Source organism: Haliotis rufescens, unplaced genomic scaffold (assembly GCF_023055435.1).
Source record: "Haliotis rufescens isolate VD_foot unplaced genomic scaffold, xgHalRufe1.0.p SCAF_21, whole genome shotgun sequence".
Classification (NCBI taxonomy): domain Eukaryota; kingdom Metazoa; phylum Mollusca; class Gastropoda; order Lepetellida; family Haliotidae; genus Haliotis; species Haliotis rufescens.
This window is the reverse complement of record NW_025963902.1, coordinates 2,654,053-2,670,224: the sequence shown is the minus strand read 5'-3', so window position 1 is coordinate 2,670,224 and position 16,172 is coordinate 2,654,053. Positions and strand designations below refer to the sequence as shown.

Genomic DNA, 16,172 nt, shown 5'->3' with positions numbered 1-16,172 from the left:
GGTGTCTTCGATTTCACCGCATCCCACACAACTAACCCCGTTTATCAAGGACATTGAAGCGGCAGGCGAGATCAATGAAGCGAGAGCCACAGCCGTCAGCCTGAGCCAATTAGCGCAATAAGGTGCGAATCATAATCATGGAAATATAGACCTGTAGTACGCGGTCTACTTGGTGTCGGTTTTCCCAATTAGCAAAAGACATTTTCTCTACAACCCTGGCATTTTTTTACGATGTTGGTTGGTTGAAATTGTTGTTTAACGCCGCAGTCTGCAATATTCCAGCTATACGACGGCGGTCTGCAAATAATCAAGTCTGGACCAGACAATCCAGTGATTGATATCATGAGCATCGATCCACGCAATTGGAATCGATGACATGTATCAACCAAGTCAGCGAGCCTGACCACCCGATCCCGTTAGTCGCATCTTACGACAAGCATAGGTTATTGAAGATCTATTCTATCCCGGATCTTCTCGGGTCGTTTTACGATGTAACTTGCTGGAACATTATTACACATGTTAACCTTATACTTTAATGGCTGATATTTTGCTTCTAGTCGTATTACGACGGATAAGCGTGCGGCGATAGAACTGTCACGATTCAAGGAAATAAAGAGCCGTGGCAAGTCTAGAAGGTGCGTTTTGTTGTCAAGGAAAGACAACTCTCGTTTTCATGTGACGTCAATCAATCAACATGGTGAATACAAGTTCCTGTTAGGCCTTCGACCCTAGATATACAGTGGCGACAGAAAAAGAGACGACAAATCTCCTGTGGACTGACGATTGAAAAGTCATTGTTGGTAATATGCCCGAGTGTTATTATATTCGTCGTTACATAGTGTGTATTAGTGAATATTATAGACTCCGTAGTCATTAACATGTTAGGCTCAGCAGTAAGCTAGATTCAGATTTTGACGATTGTCTGCTATTTCGAGGAACTTTATGTCAAAGTAGCCTAGTGGTCATGTGGTAGAATCAGAAAATTGGCAATCTAATTGTCACAGTGTCTTTGCTCAAGTACTGTACTAATTTGTTCCATTTGTAAAATTTGTAAAATCTTTCACCCTGTCAACACCTTCGTTTACAGCAGAATCATGTACCTACTGTCTGGACAAAGCACTGTCCACTGACTGGGAGTGCACAGTGTTTAGAGGCGGAGATAGGTAGATAGGTGCAGCCATATTCACAAATGGATAGACCCCGACTGTGGCGACATATGTTTATTATTTATATGTTTATGATTTTATATTTGCCACTTCTTCCAGGGCAGGGACAACCACAGATATGCCGATAATAGTATAATCGAAGTACACTGCCCAAACCATTTATTGTCAATACTGTGATCAGCGTATATAATATCATGAATTATTATAATTTCAATAGCACTCATTTCCGAAAATTGTCTCTGGTAATGACTGCTTATTTTGCAATCTCATTCATCATGTTCGTAGACGTTTATTTATTTTGAGGTAAACATTTTCTTGAAAAATTTGATTGTTAAAAGTAAAGATTTGAATGCTGTGGTCGATAGGTGAGATATAATGCAACTGTACAATTGCCAAGGAATCACTTCCAATTTATTTACTCTTATATATTTCCAAAATGAAATACCCGTGAAGTTATGGGGTAGAATAGGTCTTCAGCAACCTATGCTTGCCGTAAAAGGCAACTAATGGGTGGATCGATGTTCAGGATGTCAATCACTGGATTGTCTTGTCCAGACTCGATTATTTACAGACCGCAGTCATATAGCTGGAATATTGCTGAGTGCGACGTAAAACACCAAACCAACCAACCAAATCAAAACTGAAATGTCGCAATGTAGTTGTTACTATGCGCTGATTAACATATGATATATCGCTGATGGAGATATAAGATAATTTCTTGTAGTCATCCAAACATTTCCCTACTTCATGTTACCAGCCAGTTCCCCTTGATAAGTCAGTTAACAAAGTAGAAAAACAATTTCAATTCTCCCTGAATAATAGTTTTCAGGAATAGTGTACGTGCTTGATGTGGTATGGCATTAATTAGCACAGCAAGCTGATAGCACTGGGAAGTGTTGTATCGGACTCAGTTTCCTTGTATACCTACGTTTTTGCTTTCGTTTCCACTGTGCATTAGTTCACCAACGAGTTACTATGGTTACTTCCCCAATAGAAGTAATTTAAGTTTTGTTGATACCCAACAAAAAATCTTTAATCATCACAGGTGGAGTGAAACACATAAGCCCTAAATTCCGTTATCAAATAGATGACTGTTTGATTGGCATTAGAAGTTGGCAAATAAGTAAGAAAAATGTACAACTTAATGGACAACAACGTCTCCAGCTTGACAACGGTGTAAGAATCTAGAGCAAAACGTTGCTATATATGCAAAAAGCCAGAAGTTGTGATCCCTAAAGTTGTACTGTTTTCTTACTTATTACCCAACTTCTGGAATGTCAATCAAACAGTCATCTATTTGACGTCTGTGACAATAGAATGTGTTTAAACTACGGTTTTGAACAAATATGATGCACTAAGATACAATGATTATTATTGTTTTTGTTATCTTTAGGCCAAGGCATGACCATGATAACAATGCTAAAAAATACCAATCTCAGTCACAATTTGACAAAACAAAGCTGAACTGATGTATAATCATAACTCACTCACTCATTAGCATTGATTAGGATCAGATCTTTTACTCACTTCAATACCTTTCTGTCAAGATCCAACAAACCTTTCATTTTGTCATGTCAGTGTATCAGCCAATCAGCATATAGACTTAGTTTATCTCAGTATAAACATGTGGAGAATTCAGAGCAGCTTTTCTGATTTTGGTATTTCAAAAATGAATGTAAATGGGCAGTTCCAAATGGAGAATAATAATGGCCAAATGTTTCAATCCACAACAGAGGACTTTGTTTTAGCTTTTGTTTTATTTCTACTACACTAAAAGTAAAACAGCAATTAAAAACTGTCCTATCAAGGCTGCCAGTTAGATCATGAAGGTGAATAATTTAGAAAGCTGATACCTGATTGGCTCAAAACCCCATGTATCCTTCATGTTCACTGGTCAGAGTTCACTGAGGGTTCTCCTGACCTGACCTCCAATGGAGGGTTTGCCAGATCTGTATACCTACAGGGAAGATGCCAGTCTGCTGTTGTGAAGACAAGGCTTGGCTAAAAAAATCAATAATCAGAATTATCGTTCATGGGAAGAAATACTGATTATTGATATGAAAATTGTGTCACTCATAATATCTTACATAACCTATTATGATGAAATCAAATTTTACTTTACCGAAGCAGACATATTTTTGTCCAGTGCCGAAGACGGAAAGCAACTGATTTTTTAACATCTCACATGTTCACAGAGTAATCAATGTAATTTGTGACCAATCACCAGTGAGGTAAAATATGTTGTTTTGTCTGAGCTTTTTGCGTATTTGCTTGAAGTTACTTCTCCATATTTATGGATAATTGATAGATATCGAGTATCGTTCTCAAAGATGTATATTGATATCCAGTCCGAGTGAAGACACAGTTGTATGTCATAAACAGGGTTGGTGAGTTCAGCTGTAGACCGTTGATGCTCTGAGGGTGACTCGGGCGTGGTCGGATGGGGGCGGGAGCCGTGGGCGGCCAGCAGCATCCAGGGACAGTTGTCAACGGTCAAGAAATTTTGTCAAAGACCATGGCCTGTGAGTCATGTGCTACGGAGTTCACAATCTTCAAACGGAAGGTATGTACTTTCAGTTTTGTTTTGTTTGTTTTGTTGTTAACGCCGCACTCAGCAATATTCCAGCTATATGACAGCAGTCAGTAAATAATCGAGTCTGGACCAGACAATCCAGTGGTTGACATCATGAGCACAATTGGAATACGATGATATGCATCAACCAAGTCACCGAGCCTGACCACCCACACTGTCACCTCAGAGTTGAAAATCAATGGGTTCTTGCCATATGTAACCCAAATGTTAAACGTTAAAGCTTGAGATGACGCCCTGATTAATATATACAGTAGAACACGGATATAACAAACCCGGATATAGCCAACAAACGGATACAACGAACTGTTAAAAATTCCCTGATTTATCTCCTATAATATATCATATAAAATTTACGTATATAACGAACTCTCTCCAGCGAACGAACGGATACAGCGAACTGATATCTGATCACCGACAAGCCCATCTATCACTAATTAGTGACGTGTATAGCGAACTGAGAAATCTCACTGAGTGTCAAGTGTCACTGACAATTGGCTGTACGCAATCAGTGGCGAATCAACACAATGGTGGCGAATCAATACAATCAGCTGTGACGGACCAACCTTGTTAAATTTGCATTGTGTTAATCTTACCTGTACATGTAATCTTGTCTGTTGAACAAACATTAAACATATACATTTTACGAGATTGTGTCCAAGTGTCAGTACACTTGCATATGCTATCATGGCGGGCAATAGTAAGAGGAAAGCTATCAGTTTAGACACGAAATTGAGAATTATTAATGCTGTTGATGCTGGCATAAAAACCAAGAAAGACCAATGCTGACGAACTTGCAGTGAAATAAGGCCATGAAGATTTCACATTAACACTGCAATTACGTGTATTGTGTTTTGTCTTATCCAAGATGACAGACGTTTCCGATCGAAAACGTGTATAACGAACAACGGATATGATGAACTGATTTCTCTGGTCCCTTGTAGTTCGTTATATCTGTGTTCTGCTATATTAGAAAGCAATTCCAAGTGATTTAAGGTAGAGAATCCATGATTGATATGTAGAATTAAATCGATTTGATTATTAAGAGTTTGAGGATTCAGTGAGTATTGTTTTACGCCGTTTTTAGCAATATTCCAGCAATAGCATGGCAGGGGACACCAGAAATGGGCTTCACACATTGAACCCATGTGGGGAATCAAACCCGGGTCTTCGGGATGACAAGCGAACTCTTAACCACTAGGCTACCCCACCTGAGGATTCAGAGATAACATCATGACAATAATGGAAAAGACTGGGACCTGAGAACAAAAAAGAAATCCATCTTGAACAAAATATCAGGTCTCCCAGTTTGCAGGAAGATAAAGTGATCAATCCCTTCTCTTGTTTCAAAGCAACATTGGTAACCATTATCTGTATCACAGTGGCATGGAAATAATCAAATCAAAGCCAGTGGTTGATATCAAGAGCCATGTCTTGGCATGATGACACACAGTCAGCAGTGAGTGGGTACCTGGTAGGATGAGATGGTAATGTGACTCACAGGCAGCTTGGTTGTATGCTCCCAGGGAGCTGAGAAAGAAAAAAGAGCGCACCAATCCATTGATGGGGGTGCTAATGGTTTTGTGTTTCGAGCATTCACTTATTTAAATGGAATCTGGTGCATTATTATGATTATTATTTTTGTGTTTGTTTTTATTGTTATTTATGAACCCAGTCTTTCATGATGACATGATCCTCACTAGTCAGCCTCTAACCCAGTGGGACATCGTATGTCAGATAATTGTGTGAAAAATGCAGTTGAAATACGAAATGTTTCTGTAGAAATGTTGTCATTGTTGACATTGTGTACACCAATATCAAGACTTGACAGTGAAAAGCTGTGATCATTCCTACATCAATATCCATTACTAATAATAACCTAAGTAATTCTTGAGGCAGTAAGAAGTAAGTTGTTTATGAACATGATTAAAGGCATGTTCAAACAAACATGACACTAGTTTCCATCCACAATGATTCAGACCTGTGAAAATAGGTCTTCCGCAACCCATGCTTGCCCCAACAATGCTTGTAGTATGGGGCGACTAACGGGATCGGGTGGTCAGACTCGCTGACTTAGTTGATGCATGTCATCGTATCCCAATTGTGTGGATCGATGCTCACGATGTCAATCACTGGATTATCTGGTCCAGACTTGATTATTTACAGACCACCGTCATATAGCTGAAATATTGCTGAGTGTGGCGTTAAACACTAAACCAACCAATCAAATCAAAAATGAAATGTCGCAATTTAGTTGTTACTATGCACTGATTAATGTATAAGATATACTCTGATGGAGATATAAGATAATTTCTTGTTGTCATTCAAACAAACAAAACACAATGATACAGGGATAAACATGGATTAACGTTAAAATTATCATTTGATATAAGGAGGAAATTAAATCTCCAACATGTTCATCAAATTATGGTTCATACATTAAATGACATGACTAATGTTGAAATCAAAGGAACATTAGTTCCTCTCTGTTAATCAGGTCTATATTTTAATGTAATGGTATGAATAGGTACAACCAATATCGGTTTTTAATAGTCCATAAACATGGTACAGTCATTGACATTTCTTCTCTTCCAGAAAATGTGCAGAGATTGTAAACGTCAATTTTGCTCAACTTGTCTGCCAAAAGAGGCAAATAAACGTGATAGACAATGTCAAAAGTGCCGAATTATTGTCTCTGGGAACTTTAGCCGCCAAATCTTGCAAGAGTGGAAGGTCAAGGACATGAGATGTTTCCTTGACAGCCACAACATTCCAACCAATATGTGCCGTGAAAAACATGACCTCATTGACCTTGTGATACGCCACTACAGCCGAGGATCTGTTTCAAACTCAGAGGCTGAGCATGAAAGACTGGTGCAGCAGTTGGTGGTAAGACTTGCTTGTGTTGAGTAGAGTGGGAGGGATGTATAAATGTCAATCAACTCAGAGAGGTGGAGCTTGAGAGACTGGTGCAGCAGTTGGTGGTAAGACTTGCTTGTGTTGAGTAGAGTGGGAGGGATGTATAAATGTCAATCAACTCAGAGAGGTGGAGCTTGAGAGACTGGTGCAGCAGTTGGTGGTAAGACTTGCTTGTGTTGAGTAGAGTGGGAGGGATGTATAAATGTCAATCAACTCAGAGAGGTGGAGCTTGAGAGACTGGTGCAGCAGTTGGTGGTAAGACTTGCTTGTGTTGAGTAGAGTGGGAGGGATGTATAAATGTCAATCAACTCAGAGAGGTGGAGCTTGAGAGACTGGTGCAGCAGTTGGTGGTAAGACTTGCTTGTGTTGAGTAGAGTGGGAGGGATGTATAAATGTCAATCAACTCAGAGAGGTGGAGCTTGAGAGACTGGTGCAGCAGTTGGTGGTAAGACTTGTTTGTGTTGAGTAGAGTGGGAGGGATGTATAAATGTCAATCAACTCAGAGAGGTGGAGCTAGAGAGACTGGTGCAGCAGTTGGTGGTAAGACTTGCTTGTGTTGAGTAGAGTGGGAGGGATGTATAAATGTCAATCAACTCAGAGAGGTGGAGCTTGAGAGACTGGTACAGCAGTTGGTGGTAAGACTTGCTTGTGTTGAGTAGAGTGGGAGGGATGTATAAATGTCAGTCAACTCAGAGAGGTGGAGCTTGAGAGACTGGTGCAGCAGTTGGTGGTAAGACTTGCTTGTGTTGAGTAGAGTGGGAGGGATGTATAAATGTCAATCAACTCAGAGAGGCGGAGCTAGAGAGACTGGTGCAGCAGTTGGTGGTAAGACTTGCTTGTGTTGAGTAGAGTGGGAGGGATGTATAAATGTCAATCAACTCAGAGAGGTGGAGCTTGAGAGACTGGTGCAGCAGTTGGTGGTAAGACTTGCTTGTGTTGATTAGAGTGGGAGGGATGTATAAATGTCAATCAACTCTGAGAGGTGGAGCTTGAGAGACTGGTGCAGCAGTTGGTGGTAAGACTTGCTTGTGTTGAGTAGAGTGGGAGGGATGTATAAATGTCAATCAACTCAGAGAGGTGGAGCTTGAGAGACTGGTGCAGCAGTTGGTGGTAAGACTTGCTTGTGTTGAGTAGAGTGGGAGGGATGTATAAATGTCAATCAACTCAGAGAGGTGGAGCTTGAGAGACTGGTGCAGCAGTTGGTGGTAAGACTTGCTTGTGTTGAGTAGAGTGGGAGGGATGGATAAATGTCAATCAACTCAGAGAGGTGGAGCTTGAGAGACTGGTGCAGCAGTTGGTGGTAACACTTGCTTCTATTGAAGTTGAAGATGATGTATATGTCAATCAACTCAGGTAGGCGGAACTTGAGAGAGCTGTAAATCTGTTTGTCTACTTTCAAAGATGAATTTGTCTGCATCAGAGTTTATTTACAGGAGCGGATGAGAGAAGACAGTGTCCCCGATGTGCCCCCGACAGACACACAGAGAGACAGTGTCCCGTCTCCAGAGGAACCCATGCAGGTACTCAGGTTACTCCCACCATCAGCACTGATCAGTGGTGATTCAAACATTGAAGCCTCGAGGAAAGATTTAGGACCCACTTATAAATATCCAGCGAGTGCTGATCTTGTGTGCTGATAATTTCAAGTGAGAGGCTCACATTGTCTTGCTGTTTTTAAGCAAACAACAGAGATGTTTTCGATGACAAGTTCTCAACTGATATGACTGCAGAACCATTGTCATGAACTCTCAATAAATTCTGAAGTAGTACCACTTTTTCATTAATTTACAGGACCCTCATATTTCCTGTAAGGACTCTTGAAATTAATTATTGGAGGTCCCTGGATGTTAAAAGATGGTACTTGTTGTTACCCTGTCTGGCACTCGGCATTAAGGGGCTAAAACAAGGACTGGTCGGCTCGGAGTCAGTATACTGCACTATAAATAGGCATCAGTCCCGACTAGTACAAGCAGCCACACAAACACACACATGTACATGCTATATAAGTGTAATAATCTTGGACACGACGTTAAACCCCATTTCACCTCACCTCTTTGCTTTTGGTAAGACCCACATGACATAGCACCACAGTTTAGCTCTAATAATGAAATGCGTCACAATCAGCTTTGACCTTTGGGTAACACACAGCATAATATTTTCTTGAATTATTTCCAATGGGGATCCTGGATTAGAATTTGTCACCAGCAACCTCTGGTCGTAAGAGGCAGCCAAATGAATTGGGTGGTCAGACTCGGTGACTTTGTTGATGGTGTGTCATCATACCCTAATGGCTTGGATCATTGCTCACAATATCGATCACTGGACTGTCTGGTCCAGACTCGATTATTTACAGGCTGCCATCATATTGCTGGAATATAGCTGAGTGTGGTGTTCAACAGGAAACAAACAAAGTCAAATAATTGTTGTTGTTTTTTCCTTCATTCAGGAGCTTTGACACTGGTGTTGTGTTCAGAAAGGTTATTCCTCATGTGGCATATTTAGGTCACATATATTTATTAAAAGATTATGTATATTCATAAACATGATAATTTATTGGACCCATGAAAATCGGGTTAGAATAGGTCTTCAGCAACCCATTCTTGCCATAACAGGCGACTATGCTGGTAAGAAGCGACTATCCGGATCGGGTGGTCAGGCTTGCTGACTTGGTTCATGCATATAATTGATCCCAATTGCAGACCACCGTCATGTGGCTGGAATATTGCTGAATGTGACGTTAAACAACATACAATAAAAAAGATAATTTATTGATATAATGACAGACATTTGTTCTGCCAAATGCCTCACTGAATTGAGTAGTAGACATTTTTTTGTCCTGTTGAACACATCTGAAATATTAGGTTGAAATATAACTGTGAATGTCTCGCACATGGGTATTGCAGGAGTCGCCAACGTTAGACCGAGTCCCACGTATGAGGCTTGAAAATATTGCCTCCGTGGAGGAAGTCGACACACTGACGGTCAGGCAACTCAAAGAGGTCCTTGCAAACAACTTTGTCGATTACAAGGGGTGTTGTGAAAAGACGGAACTCACTGATAGAGTGAAGCGGCTGTGGAATGAAGAACAGTCCAACAAAGACAAAGGTAAACAAGGAATTATTCAACGCGACATTCGGTATATTCTGTCCAAATACAACCTGCCTGCTTTGGCGCACATCATATCTTTATATGGGGTTGTATACTCCCCGGGGAGCTGAGGATGAATGGACACTGATACATTGACAGGAGTAATATTGTAGCCCTTGCTACAGGCATGGAGAGGTTCCATTTTGAAACATTTCAAAAAGAGTTTCAGCAGCCTCATCTAAGTGAAGAACACAGCCTTTGGGACAGAAAAAAGAGGCACTGGGGTAGCTCAATGATGAAAGCGTTGGCTTGTAACGCCACAGTGCTGGGTTAAACATCCCACGTGTGTACAATACATGAGTTCCAGTTCTAGTGTCCCCAAATGTGACATTGCTGGCTCATTGCAATATTAGAACGTTATGAACATACTTCATGTCACAGAAGTAATGCTGGAGAAGAAACAGTTCTGAATTTTCCTTACTGTGCCATAGAACACTTGCAGAAAAGTGTAACCATTCCTGTCCTAGAGCACAGCCGTGGTCTAGTGGTAGAGCTTCCGTCCTGAGAGCGGAAAGTCCGCGGTTCGATCCCCGGCCACGTCATACCAAAAGATGTTAACAGATGGTACTTGTTGTTACCCTGTCTGGCGTATACTGTGTCTGAGTGGGGTATTCATGTTAAACTGTGGCATGGTCTCAGTACCCGGGCTAGCACTATAAATTGGCATCAGTCCGGACTAGTACATGCAGCCACACACCCACACAAACGTGCATGTACGTTGCTATATACGTGCAATAATCTTGGACACGACATTAAACCCCATTTCGCCTGACCTGTTAGAGAGCAGGTCAGTGGAGCTGGTTTTGGGTCATTGTTTAGTCCCTTCTTACATTTCTTTCCTCAATTTGCAGCTGAAAAGATGAGAGAGAATGCAGATAAATTAAGTAAGTATAAATAGTGTTCTGTGGTCATTGATCGAATGGCTGTCTATCAAGATGGCCATCCTTTGGTCGGTTTAAGCCTTGTTCCAACATTATTTCATCTAGTTTATATGTGTCATGATGTATTGGCCCAATAACTCCTCCCATTGAATACGGCTCTTAAATATGACATGTTCGACTTCTAATATGTCCTACTAAATTTTTTTTTTAAAAACACCCCATTTTTTTATATGACTATAGTTGGTCTTTCATGGTATGACTGATTAACTATAGTAACATGAAAACATTTGGTTTTCTTCAAGTTCTTTTGAGTAGTACAGAGCTACAGATAAGCAGTGTATTTGCATAAAATACCCCCCCCCCCCCCCCAAAAAAAAAAAACCCAACAATTTTTTTCAGTTAACTTGCATACAGAAGCGCATGCGTTAAATGAAAAACTCTAATGTATAAAAACAGTGCGCTTAAATACCCAATGAAGCTTTTTCAGCATGCGTGCAAATTTCCGAAACACAGTTACGAGCTAATTTACTTTCAGTTAAGCCTATATATTTAGAACAGTTATATACATCTGAAACATTATTTCATTTTTTTTTAAATCTTAAAAGGGTCACTAATTTGGATAAAACTCAATAGAGTGATGAATAGATGAGTGAATAAATATTGGTTTTCCAATGAAAAATGTAATAACCCAATTAAGATAGAAAGCCTTGAGTATAAACTCAATTGCTCAAAAGGTTATCTGGAGCTCTGGTAGTATATGTAATATATTTTATCACATTCCTTTCAGTGATATGATGCTCTTGGCATGTGCAATAGAGCCAACATGGAGATAGTCATATCACAGGGGGTGTAATAACCTGACCCGTATCTGATAAAACTTATCAAGCATTTTGGATGGGCAATTGATATCAGCCTGGGTGGTAAGAAATTAGAGTGATGTCCCTTGTCTGTGTGTCTGCTCAGCTAGCTATCAGAGACAATGTTTTCCAAACGATGAAAAAGTATTGCATTCCCTTTCAAACAGAAACATTTTACCATTTGATGTTATGATATATGATAAAAAGATTATTATATGGCAGTTTCCATATCATACCTCACATCAACCCAAGACAGCTGATATGGGGTCTTGGATTTGATATGGGGTAAGATATGAAAACTGCCACATGATAACCTCTGAGTATTGAACATGCTCTTGATAAGAACATTCAACATTACATCCGTGTATTAGTTAAATGTCAATTTGTTATAAAATCCCCCCCCCCCAAAAAAAAAAGAAGACAAAAAGACAGACAAAAAACAGCAAATACCTTATTATCCCATGCCACTAGAAAAATTTGAATTTGAATTTGATTTTTTTCTGGTTTCCATGATAAAAAATTGGACTTAAGTTCAATCCGTGAAGGGTTTACTTACATCGTGAACCAATTGCATTTCCATACATGTCTTTCAAGTGGTCAACTAGCGACTTCACAGTTTTACAGTGTCGTTTGTTTTGTAATTCAATAAAAGCAAAAGGAAAACCCCAGAGAATCTGAGGTTAACCAGCCTACTCAGCTGGCAAAGGGTATCAGTGAGCTTACAGCATGTTAATCAGGTTTTGATTAAGTGTCATTCACTCTTTGGACCATCTTCCTGGGGCAAGGGATTTAACTGACTATACAAGTCCAGTTTCCATCCTTGCCGAACTAGACTGGAATTATGGAGTTATATTTTTGCTGGGCTAACGAGTCTGTGTATTAGTAAGACCTGTTTTATTACGATATAGATCTTGATTATCGATGAGATCGTCTTCACTGGGTGATGCCATTTTGTTTGAAGCAAGTGCAAGTGATATGAGGTGGAATCTGATTGGTCAATAGGAGGGATATAGAAGGGACTTAACTCGTAATAGCCACTTGCGGCACTGCGATTGAGCCAAGAAATTCCAGACTAGTTCACGAAGATGGAAACTGGACTTAAATACTCAGTTAACTCCTTTTCCTCGGAAAGATGTCTTTGCCATTTTAGAACAAGTCCCGGTTAAAGACATTCCTTTCACTTTTTGTCACAGTTACTTCTTCCTTTCCAGCAGGGACAACCACCAGTTCTGAGCAGGACCTGTGTAAGATATGCATGGACAATACTATAGACTGTGTTCTACTGGAGTGTGGTCACATGATCACGTGCACATCCTGCGGCAAGCGCCTCGCCGAGTGCCCCATGTGCCGACAGTACGTGGTGCGCGTTGTTCACACGTTCCGGTCATAGCCCTCGTCGCGGTTCCGGTCACAGCACAACCCTCATCATCAGCCAGTCATCTCTTGTCAACCTTCATCAACTATTTTTATAATGTATGACAAATATTTTCTTTCTTTACATTTATAAGCAAGCTATTTGTGTGAATTGAGTTATCAAAGGATATTTTTTTGTGAAGTACGTGTAGTAATGAAAATGCATGGCATTTAAGGATTTTAGAATGTGTGTACGAAATGCTTCATCGGGAGATGAAAAACGGACATTTGTTTTTTCATAATTCTACTCGTTGACATGATGAAAGTATTGCTGCGTCAATATTTTGAGTATTTATTTATTTTGTTTATGAGAGCAAAGACACATGCAACCCTTGTCAAACATGTGCTAGCCATCATGTCCATTCTCGGCAACTCGGTGCAATCATAATCTTCACATCTTGAAGACAATTAAGGCATCCAAGGCCCCACAATTCACTCTGCAGAGCGGTGCCTGAATCTGACGATTGTGAGTTTAGATCCCAGATATGTCCTGATTATGGTTTGTAAGCACCAACCCATTAGTCAAGGGGGCACGGGTGGCCCAGTCGTCTAAGGCGCCTCGATTCGCTGTGCAGAGTTGCATTCCTTGGGCACACCAGAAACCTATTATTGTGGGTTCGAATCCCGTTTCGCTCTGATTATGTTTCTAGGTTTGTCAGAACACTACCCGTGCTCGTGGGTTTCACCGAAGTGGTAAACGTCTGTGACCTGCATCACTTCGGGCTTTCCTTCCACATTAAGCTGACACGCCGTGATATAACTGGAATAATGTTAAAAGCGGCGTTAAACCCAACTCACTCACTCATTGGTCAAGCTTTCCTCCCACATTAAGCTGGCCTGATATAACTGAAATACTGTTAATCAATGCTTACTCAAGGATAATGCGGGGTCTGAGAGTACACCTTGTTATCTAAAAAAAAACCTAGATACTCACATTGATGGGGGCGGTCGGGTAGCCTAGTGGTTAAAGCGTTCGCTCGTCATGCTGAGACCCGGGTTCTATTCTCGACATGGGTACAATGTGTGAAGCCCATTTCTGGTGTCCCCCGCCAGAATATTGCTAAAAGCGGCATAAAATCAAACTCACTCACTCACTCACATTGATGCCTTGCAGGACCTAAGTTATCACTGCTTTGTAAGACCATATTGCTCTTTTTAAGAGGAAACAGGAACTTTGTAAAACTTATTGTTAGATTGCTACATGTTTGCACAACAAGATGGGGGTGTTACTAGAGATGGGGTGTTACTAGAGATGGGGGTGTTACTAGAGATGGGGTGTTACTAGAGATGGGCTGTTACCAGAGATGGGGGTGTTACTAGAGATGGGGTGTTACTAGAGATGGGCTGTTACTAGATTTGGGGAGTTACTATAGATGGGGGTGTTACTAGAGATGGGCTGTTACTATAGATGGGCTGTTACTAGAGATGGGGTGTTACTAGAGATGGGCTGTTACTATAGATGGGCTGTTACTAGAGATGGGCTGTTACTAGAGATGGGGTGTTACTAGAGATGGGCTGTTACTATAGATGGGCTGTTACTAGAGATGGGGTGTTACTAGAGATGGGGTGTTACTAGAGATGGGGTGTTACTAGAGATGGGGTGTTACTAGAGATGCCAAGAATGTTTCAGTACAGCCACCCAATAAACACAATCCTCATTCTCTATATCTCCAGGGTTTGTATTTCTTACACTATCCTACACTATCCCCGGGATCCATTCCCGTGATCTCAAATTACCCACCCTTGATGTTCATAATTTGATTGCTCCTCTATTCAGTCTAACTAACCAATCAGAATGCGAGTTACAAACCTGCCTCATCTCTAGTACGTGCATGAGATCTCTTGTAAATAAACTGTTTCTGTATTCAAATTGTTTGTGCATATATCCTTTTCTTTGAGAACTTCTGTGTTAGATGATACAATGATGTACACTGACATCTATTTGTTAGTGTTTTCAATGACACCTTGATGGCAGATTGTAATGTTATATATATTCTATTTATGAGTGAGAACTAAGTAGTGTACATAGGAAATTCTAAGCGTGAAGAAACGATGCACTGTTTTAACACTGATCGCCAACATAGGCAGTAATAAACAAACACACATTTTTAGAAAAGTGAGGTGGAAGACATATCCTTTATTATCTTATCATCTTTATTTGAAATTATTCTAATAGTTCAGGTTTCCATGGTTACAGGAAAAGATTACTTGTGATATAACCCATATGGCATACCAAGCAAGATTGGTATTGTGAAATATTGCAGGGATGAACTCATGTCATGTATTGACGCCTTCGACATCCTCTCCCCAAACCTTCCTATCACAGCCAGAGACTCAGGCAGCCAGTTGTCTACGGTGCCGCAATTTAACCGTGCAGAGTTACATCCCTTATGCAAGGGTTCGACTCCTAGATTCGCAATGATTACGTTTGTAGGTTTATCAGAAGCATACCCATGCTTGTGGGTTTCACCAAAGTGGTAAACATCTGAAACCTGCATTAGTGCAGGATTTCTTCCACATCAAGGTGACATGCAGTGATATAATTACAATGAAATACTGTTCAAAGCAGCATTAAACCCAACTCACTCATTCACTCACTCACTCACTCACTCACTCCATCCCACTCCTAAACAGTATTGACCAAAGCCCAACCATGCTAACATAGCTTATACTTTCTGATGATGTTGAGGTGGATATAAGGATAATTTCACAGGTTAAATATTGCTGCTGAGGCAATTAATTTTTCTTTGCTGGTTTACGGATTTGCTGACATTAAAAGTAGCAATGAAAAAATATTTTCAAACCTCTGACTCGAATTGTATAATGAAATAAGAAATATTACACAAATTGTTGAAAAATGGATTTATTGTGAACTACAAAATACATAGCATAATGTTTACCATAAGAGTTTGAAGCCGTGTTGACTGGTAAAAGTTATGTCCCTTTGATATGACATATCAGTCTGCATAGTTGTTTGGGCATGGAAAGGGTGACATTGACATGGCTTCATTGTGAATGCAGTTGATGGGCAAAAATTTAGGAAATTCAGGGTCATTTGAAGACAGTTATATTTTATAGTTTTTGACCACCGGCATTGTAAAGACAAAACAAACCAACTAAAAAGAGTAATCTCCTAAGTAGAGAACTAACCAAACCAAATTCTTTTTCTTTGGAGACTTGCATGAAGAACTGCATAATT

At 40.2% G+C, this 16,172-nt stretch overlaps 1 protein-coding gene across 1 annotated transcript; it reads left to right on the top strand.

The window, feature by feature from the left end:
• Positions 1-667: 667 nt before the first annotated feature.
• Positions 668-13,617, top strand: LOC124133439 (E3 ubiquitin-protein ligase RNF34-like). The gene is made up of 7 exons (XM_048401095.1): positions 668-800; positions 3,549-3,729; positions 6,352-6,645; positions 8,109-8,195; positions 9,579-9,780; positions 10,674-10,706; positions 12,772-13,617. Exons 2-7 carry the CDS (start codon positions 3,607-3,609, stop codon positions 12,948-12,950), a joined length of 918 nt encoding a protein of 305 aa, XP_048257052.1. The 5' UTR covers positions 668-800; positions 3,549-3,606; the 3' UTR covers positions 12,951-13,617.
• The last annotated feature ends 2,555 nt before the right edge of the window (positions 13,618-16,172 follow it).

What these genes read in the sequence shown, in the direction of transcription:
- LOC124133439 (XM_048401095.1), top strand. Translation starts at nt 3,607, where the DNA reads ATGGGGGCGGGAGCCGTGGGCGGCCAGCAGCATCCAGGGACAGTTGTC. An exon ending in GACTGGTGCAGCAGTTGGTG is followed by an intron (nt 6,646 to 8,108) that starts GTAAGACTTGCT and finishes GTTTATTTACAG; the next exon opens with GAGCGGATGAGAGAAGACAG. An exon ending in CTCCAGAGGAACCCATGCAG is followed by an intron (nt 8,196 to 9,578) that starts GTACTCAGGTTA and finishes TGGGTATTGCAG; the next exon opens with GAGTCGCCAACGTTAGACCG.